The sequence below is a fragment of the Trachemys scripta genome, chromosome 1 (genome assembly GCF_013100865.1).
Source record: "Trachemys scripta elegans isolate TJP31775 chromosome 1, CAS_Tse_1.0, whole genome shotgun sequence".
In the NCBI taxonomy this organism is placed as follows: Eukaryota; Metazoa; Chordata; order Testudines; family Emydidae; genus Trachemys; species Trachemys scripta.
The window spans coordinates 65,878,612-65,887,501 of record NC_048298.1 but is presented as its reverse complement, the minus strand read 5'-3'; the positions used below and the strand labels follow the sequence as shown (position 1 = coordinate 65,887,501).

Genomic DNA, 8,890 nt, shown 5'->3' with positions numbered 1-8,890 from the left:
TCAAAACTTTTCTTAATATTCAGGCGCAATAGTACAAGCTTTACTCTGGTGAGTAGTCCATACACACAGCAGTTTCCACCTCCTCATTAGTTACAATGGGAGTATTCATGTCAGCAAGGAATACTTGTACAAGTCACGGTTTCCTTCATTGTATGTCAGTATTTCTTTCAAGAGTGACAGAAAATTAACTTATTAACAATTGTAGCAATGTTAATATTACAGCTTTATGTATTATAACAGAACCACATTGACACTGGCATAACACAGACTTGCACTGACAAACTGCAATTTTGCCAACATATTGTAATCCTAATAAAAGATCCATGAACTTGCCCTGACATAGCTTCCTTACACTCTGACATGACAATGCACTTTCATACATTTGCAGTGACAACATTCTAAGGTCTTTGTTAGAAAAAGTCCCCTGAAAGTGAATAGTGAATTTTCAACATTTAAAAAAATAAATTGAAAAAAAAAAAAGTAGTACTATAGGGCTCTTTGCAGGTATTTTAAAATTCAAAATATGTTACCTGTTTCAAATGAGTTTTAAAGAACAGACATTAAAGAAATCTAAGCCTTTTCAAAGATTTTGGTCAATGTTTTCCACCTTAGATGTCTAAAACAAATGGTCCAGATTCTCCCTAGCGGTGCAAGCACACCAACAGATATGGTATGTAAAGCCCCAGGAAGATCACAGATTCATAGCTTCCCAGGCCAGAAGGGACCATTGTGTTCCTCTAGTCTGACCTTCTGTATAACACAGGCCATAGAACCTCCCCAAAATAATTCCTATAGGACATCTTTTTGAAAAACACTCAATCTTGATTTTAAAATTGCCAGTGATGGGGAATCCACCACAAACCCCTGGCAAATTGTTCCAGTGGTTGATTAGAACATTTACAGTGTATTTCCAATCTGAATTTGTCTAGTGTCAACTTCCAGCCATCATTTTAGTTTAAGAAGATCTCCCAGTGATATGCAACTGGCATAGGGGTTCTTATGACAACCTCCTCCTGGCTGACAGTGTAAAGAGCTTGGCTGAGGCTTCCATGCATCCTGGTGATTCTCAATTACTTACTGGCCTTTCGGGCTATTGGCAGTAGATGGAAGTTAAATCCGCCCTCAGGCTGCTCTACCTTAATGCTGGGAGAATGGCCCGGTGTCCAACCGGCTCAGGAGAACACTCCCTATACTCCCTCTTGCCCATAACTTGCACTGTAAGATGTGTGGCTATGACCAATAGTCTGGGCCAATACTGAGATATGCTGAGCATTTGCCATTAGAGGTGATTGAAAACCAATTCTGAAAAATGTGTCCCTTTTTTCTCATGGAAAATCTTGAATTTTTCGATGAGCTCTGCTCACACCACATTTTGATTTCAATGGGAATGGTTAGTGATCAGCAGGTCTGAAAAATAAAGCCACTTTTATTTAGGTGTTTAAAATATTGGCACCCATGTTTGAAAATGTTGCTCTTCCTATCTGCAATAGTCTATGAAAAATAAATAGAGCTGCTGACACCTTATGGGAAACTTGGCTGTAGACTGTAGACTCATGTATATAATAGCTTTAGTAAATATATATGTATATAGTTATTTCTCTTTTATTCTTTGTTACTAAAGAGTTAATTGGATGAATCGGGATCTTTGTTGTGAAAGAGTTTATTGGCACCGATGGAGGTCACAATTCTGTGTGACACTTAGAACTGTGTGAAATACTCACAACCCCAAAACTACACAAAATCCACCTTCAGCTTCCATTATAGGATTAGAATTCACACCGTTGCACTGAAAGGATCACAAGGTTTCAGGTGTACCTGGCCCTAGTTAATGAAATACTATAGTTCTGCATCAAAATCATGCAAAGCTAATGCTCATATACATCCAACAACAACTCGGGTAAAACTTGGTTTAAGAAGAAAATATTCATATAATTCTAGTCTAGTCATCATTAGCAGCTAGGTTAATGGTTATGGTACCACCAACTATTATGGGCCAAATTCACTACTGATATAAGTTGGGGTAACTTTACTGGCATCAAGGAACCATCAGATTTTCTTCCTGAGGGTATTATACAAATACAATAAATTATCGTATTATCCTGGAGTTGCCCCTATTTGTGTCTACTGTTGATCTATCCCCTACATTATTCAGTAAGGGATAAACACTGGCTATAGAAGAAGAATAAAGAACGTGATTCTGAGTTCATACAAGTGTTAAGGGTAGAGGTGGGCCTAAATTGCAATATCAAAACACCCCTGGTGCTTTGGGGGAGTTCAGAATCCAAACTGCATTGTAATTCCAAAGTTTGCAGTTTATTCCTCCTCGCTACAATGGACCAAACAAAAAACCTGCATTTGAATGAAGCAAACAAAAAACGTACATTGACATTTAGAATGTTCAAAATCTGGATCACAATCCAAATTTTGGAGCTAAGACCCGTCTCTAGTTATGGATAGGGGAACAAAGGAGAAAAATTAATGAGATAAACAGTTTTTTTTCCTAAAAAGAATGTTTGTAAGGCTTTCCATGAGGTATCAGCTGCTCTTTAATACATCACTGTCTGGAACTTATAAAGAAAAGAATCTGAAGACATACCTAAATGCAGGGTTTCTGAGTACTGTAGAAAACAGCTATAGTTTTATTTGATTTAAGCCATTTAAATTTAAGCCTGATTCAATGCAAAACAGCAAAATACAAAATATTAAAAAAATAAACATTAGGTATTTATAATGGAAAGGGCCAACTCGACCTTAACTCTAGCAGTAATATGACATCACTATAATACAATAATTATATGCAGTACAACAATTGGTATGTACAGTACAAATAGCTAGGGCTTGATATTTGTGGTAGACCAGTCTCTCAATACCACTAAAATATTAAATACAGCAACTAAAATGTTATACTTGCACCCAGCATTAATGTAACCTACTAGAAAAGACTAAAAACCATTAGAATTCTATTTCTAAGAAAGCAATAACGAAAACTGCTCTGCACTCTGGAATTCACATGACTAAAAGCAAATCACTATTTTGTAATGTGTCAGGCTGCTCTTTATATTAGCCCATTATCATTGGAAAGGTCAGAAACTTCTACATATGTCCCAAATGTCCCAAGTTCAAACTGTAGTGACCACCAAGTGAACAACGAGATGGCAGAATGCAATCTGAGATATTCAAATCATTGGGCACATCAAAAAAAGGACACCTTTTTACTGAAATTTCCAAGCCCATTCATGTTTAAGCATTTAACTTCCTGTAGTCTCTTTGACCAGCAAAGGTTTGAAGGGACTTGCCAAAGGCTCTGGTAAGCATATTCTGGCTTTGTTTTGATATGACAGATCTACATGGTATTTTGTCATCAAATTTTAAAAGTGCAGCTACATACTGGTGTTGAGGCAGAGTCTGGCCAACCACTTAACAGCTCTTTGCACTTTTAAATGCCTTCCCTCAGAGGATACTGAAGTGCTAGACTAACATTAAGTAAGCCTCACAACATCCCTGTGAGGTAGGTAAAAGATACATAAAGAGTATTTCACTCTACAGACATGAAAATGTCTTTGGGAGGAAAGCAGAAGCTCGTTAACACTGCAACACAAAATGTATAGGGCTTATCAGGGGCAGAGGATTCCCTCTTGTTTGTAAGGTCACACTAGACACAGAAGGAGAGGGTAGAGATCTGTAGCTCCTGGGCTGGCGCTGTTCTGCTGCATTAACTCATGTCAGTACAGTTAGTAGTAGAGCAGGATACTCAGGGGATGTGGCTATCAGCTCTTGAGGAACAGAGTTCCATAGGAACAAGGGGCTATATTAGAGAGTCTCTTCTCCCCTTACACCACTGCAAGAACTCGTCTGCCAGTTCAATATGCTGATATTAGCTGGTTCCTTGCACAGTGCCAACTTGTGACCCATCTGTGAAAAACTGGTTGAGGATGAGTTACTACTACCATGCTGCATTTTGTGAGCTGAACTGCTGTGTAAAATGTTCCCGACTTTGGGTGGCCACATTCCCCCAGCTGCAGAGAGCTGACCTCTCATGCTGCAGAAGGGCCAGAAACAGTTAAATGGCAGGGGCAGAAATACTATGTCTATCCCCACCTCTGAACTACCACAACCCACTTCCTGTGATCTTTCTGTGGTTCTGCTCTTCTCCATGCTGCACAGCAAGGGAGAATTTTTGGGCCTAAGATGAGAACATCAGTTTTCATTCCCAATAGATGCCACCAGTGGTGCAGAATGTCATTAAATGCTAGCAAATTCAGTAAATTGTAGGATTGGGAGAAAAAAAAATCATATTCATGTTTAGAATTCTGGAATACTTTATGTGAATCACAGGAAAAGGGAAATAGAAGTAGAAGTGTTTTCTTAACAGTAGCCATTACAAATATATATCTGTATTTAACGTTAAAAAAAGAGCTGGCAAAAATGATAAGAGCGTATTTGAGTGAAAATATCACTCAAATGCTGACACAATCATGGAGTATCTAGGTTATTTGTCTTTTATATTAGATCATCACAGAGGCTGGCCTTCCATGTGCAAGATAGCTTTACTGGTTAATTTTGTGTTCATGGATCCAGGTTATTCTCCTCTTTTGCCTATATCCATTTGAGTTTGATGAGTATTTATGATAGTTGTGCATTAGCAGCTGCGTAATTACTACACCAATTGAGTAACACATCCAGAATACCACTGCCTCATAAAATCACTCAGAGGAGGTGGTTTATGGATTTTGTCCAAGCAGCTATGCAAAGTTCTCATCATAAACATTGTATACATTTACGATTAGAGCTTTAAAATGTTTTTTTTTCACTGATCAGCAGTGAATATAATTAGCTAACGAAATTACAGTGTACTAGGTGAGTGGTGTCTCTCAATGTATGTACACTTTATTTAAATGCGGAAATGGGGAGACTGCATATATAACAACTGGCAACTCAAAAATGAGTTGGCATCCCTATAATCATTAAGAGACAATCTGAGTGCTGAAATGATTGGCATCTATCATGTAAGGATGACTTTACATCTCATGCCGCCCCTGTGTTTGGAGCCCTACAAACTTTCCTCTCCTTTTTTCCATTACTTCTGTTCATTGCAACACTGATTGTCATAGATAGTGTTTGTGCTTTTGCATAATGCCCATCTTTGATGTAACAGGAATTCACATACAAAACTCGGTCATTATAGGTAAGCATGCTGGACTACAGGCAGGGACCATACAACCATGCACAAAATACTCTTTGAAGTTTTTTCAAACTGACGGTAACATTTGCATGCACCACTTAATATCATGTTTGGTCATGTACACTGAGGACTGGATTTCACAAGCATTCATGACCGTCTCTTCTTGCAAGAGTTCCTTTACAGTTTTAATAAGAGCTCAGTGCAAGAAAACTCCCTGCAATTCTGATCTTGTCTTCACCATTTCAATGTCAAACGCTTTCAGATTTTCACGTATTGTACCTCCTCTTGCACAACTTCCCATTAAATGGTTAGTTAGAAACAGAGATTAGTGTATCAGGGATTTTCTTAGCCACTGGAATAGTTCTTCTTTATAAAGCATTTGCCACCGTACATTGGCTTCCACTGTTTCCACAGCTCGAGAGAAAGAGGAGGCAACTCCTTCCTTGTAGCTCTTTATAAAATTCTTCAGCTGGAAATACAATTTAAAATCAACAATTTAAAATTGAACTGAAGTGAGGAACTCTCTTCAATGCATGTAAACAAATCAGATATTTAGGACAAAACTCGACGATCACTGCTGAAGTAAATGTAATATCATGTAGAGAGATTTATTGCAAAATGCAGTAAGACAGCAGACTGTGTCAATTAGGTGTGATGTGTTTGCTTCAAATTGCACTGTAAGATATTGACATGTCAATGCCGGATCACATTAATATCATCTCCTCGTTCTCTCTTGTAGCCCAGCTGCTACACTTTGCAGACAGCTGGTCTGCTTTGAAGTTTTACTCCTACTTAAGAAACTAAATTGGGAGTGTTGGAAATGCTCCCAGTTCAGCTTTATAAGCAAAAGTCAAACTGAAACAGCCCTGCTGCCTCTAAAGAGGGTTGATTTAATTAAACATTATAATGGATGTTTAACTTAGCCTTGCAGAACTACTTATGTTACTGCTGCATAGATTGATTGTTTAGAGGAGAGTGGATCAATTTAAGAAGTTACTGACCATAGCTACATGTGAAGAACCTACCAAGAGCAGTATGTTGCTAATTATTCTCAGATTCTGGACTACTGAAAAAGATTCTGTTACACGGAAACTTTGGTTTTGGTCAGCAAAAAGCTCTGACTTGTATGATAGTCAGATTTGGGTTGCCGTAGATGTGGCATCAGAATTTGAGTTGCTTTTAATTGCACTGATTCTCATTGGATTAATATTAGATTTAGACAAAGACGTGGTAGGGTGGCCTGCGCTCCAGGGGTTGGTGGTAATCTCATATGTCAAATTGTTGGTTTTTAGGAGAGGGTGTTAATAGTTGGCAAAAGTTTCTCTCCTGGTGAGGCTAAATTCCATGCATTTATTGAAACTTGACCTTAGACTACAGCATTTTATGCATTTGTTTAAAGCTAACGGGTCTGATCCTGCAACTGAGGTGCTCAACAACTTCAGTTCCCACTAGCCTTAACAGAACTTACAGATGGTGCTTAACACCTCACAGGAGGTGCTCTGCATCTTTTAGGAGCAGATCCTATACTTGCACTCTTTTTTACTGATATACTTTCATGGCCAGCTTGTCTCAGGGGAAATGGAGCAGCCTACCAATGTTATAGAGGTGAGAACCCAGAGTGCAGCACGCCCTTGCCCGCTGTCTCGATATTGACAACAGGCTGATATATCAGTCCCAAATGGATGGCCTTGAGGAAGCCAGCTGGGGCTATTCCTTGAGTTCTGAGTTTTCAAACCTGGAGTGCACAGAAGAGTACAGCACAGCCATGAAGGCTGTAACCAGCCTTTGGTTAGCCATGACTACATTGTGTACGAATCGTTTAATCCATGTGAGATGATACATGGCAGCTGCAAAACTACCATACAACCTCAGACAGGCAGGTGAAGGATCCATTCAATTCAAAGATTGGGCTAATTTAGGTAGGATGTATATAATTACTGAAGTAGAATCTGGTCAGAATGTCATGGTTAACAGCTATCCCCCTCAATACTTGAAGTATTGACGGTGAAGGAACAGGAGACAGAACATGGGCATTGTCCGCTACTCTTATCACAAAACATGGAGCTTTTAAGACTTAAAGGGTTAAGATCCCAAGACTTAAAAGGTTAAAAAAAAATAAGATAAACACAAGTTCAAGCACTGAGATGCATGTAATATTTACCTCATTTAGTTCTTCTTCAGTATTAAGGAATTCTGTGACTCCACTGATAAGTTTGGAATTCATAAATAATGCTTCTCCATATCTTCAAGGGCAGAAAAACACACATATCAAATTAATGTAAGTATATCAACTGAATGAAAGTATTGGATTACACACATTTCCATTCAAGGACTATAGCCAGTTCAAAATTCAGTAATGGTAACTACTGGTCCATACAGACTGCAAAGCCAAGAGGCAGAAGACTAGCCAGTTTAGGGAAAGAGCATGTGGCACCTTTGCAGCTGAAGCCTTAAAACATACTTTTTTTTTAGTTTTGTGCTCTCTTTTCCATTTTTCCTTACCCATCTCATTTGCATAACTAGTAGTCGTTACATAAATGAGCTGAATCTGGTGGTCTCCTTCCAGTACTTAAAGGCTTGTTTAAAGATGAAAATTAATCTGGTATAAAATAGTGTGTGATTTTAAAGCGGACTAATTATTCCTGATTAGCTCTCTGTGGATGCTCTTATTCCAGAATAAGAGTGTCCCTAGATGGAGTTAATCAGCAATAGTTATTTCACTTTAAATTCTCAATTCACCTTACTCTAAATTAACTTTCCCTGTATAGCCCTGCAAAAGAGGTAACCAACCAATGAAAATATGATGCCTTGGATGCTGGGTGTCTGAAGCCAAATTTGCGTCTTGCTATTGCTGTTAAATATACTGTACTTCACTGAACTATGCTATTCCACATTCACTTACTTGGAAAGTGGTTATTAAAACACCACTCATTCCACTGCTTGTCTGAAAGTTCTAGTGTACCCAATTTAAAAAAACCCAATCTACATCCGTTAGGCTAAAGATAAACCAAGGAAAAGGATGGCTCCTGGGTTTTTGCATTACACATGGAAGAATCTCTTTAAAATCTCTGTGATGTGAAGTTGCATTCTAAGAGTAGCCACGCAGTATTTTATCAGGACTTGCATCATTCAACATAGCAACAGTTATCTGATTAAAACTACAGTGAACTAGTCCTTAAAACACCACTTAATTTACCTACCTCCATCTGGACATAATTGTGTTTAAAAATAGAGAGCCCAAATCTGACTTCATATATGTGCACACGTTTGGATTTATCTGAGGGCAGAATTGGGTTCACACATTTGCTTTCTCCAAACAGATTTGGAGAACCAACTCATACTTCAAATTGAAAAGTTCTAGCACAACCACGGGCTTCTTTTCTGTTTATATCAACCTTATACTAAAATTAATTACTCTTAACCTTGTAGGTAGTGAAAGCCAGAGAGTCTTTAAAAAAATGAAAGCTCTATTTAAATAAATGTAAAACCCTGAAAAAGAACTTGCTGTGTTGGAAAAGTTTCTATTTTTGAGGGGTAAGTTCCTTTGCTTATTACCTGGAACTTCTGTGTAAGGAACAGTGTTGCAGATATCAAAATTCCTTCTCCCTGTTCACTAATAACTGAATTATTCATGGATATTTCAGCAAGCACATCTCTTTTTCCAAAGCTTCAGTCACGCTTACATACACAGACATCCAGATGCAAATG

The 8,890-nt window shown here is 38.2% G+C and overlaps 1 protein-coding gene across 1 annotated transcript in view; it reads right to left on the bottom strand.

The window, feature by feature from the left end:
* Positions 1-872: 872 nt before the first annotated feature.
* Positions 873-8,890, bottom strand: part of TRHDE (thyrotropin releasing hormone degrading enzyme) — a 302,627-nt gene continuing 294,609 nt past the window's right edge. Inside the window, exons 18-19 of the mRNA XM_034771582.1 lie at positions 7,344-7,425; positions 873-5,651 (exon numbers count right to left, since the gene is read on the bottom strand). Of these exons, the coding sequence (XP_034627473.1) occupies positions 5,508-5,651; positions 7,344-7,425 (226 nt within the window). The 3' untranslated portion in view covers positions 873-5,507. The remainder of the gene's footprint in view (positions 5,652-7,343; positions 7,426-8,890) is intronic.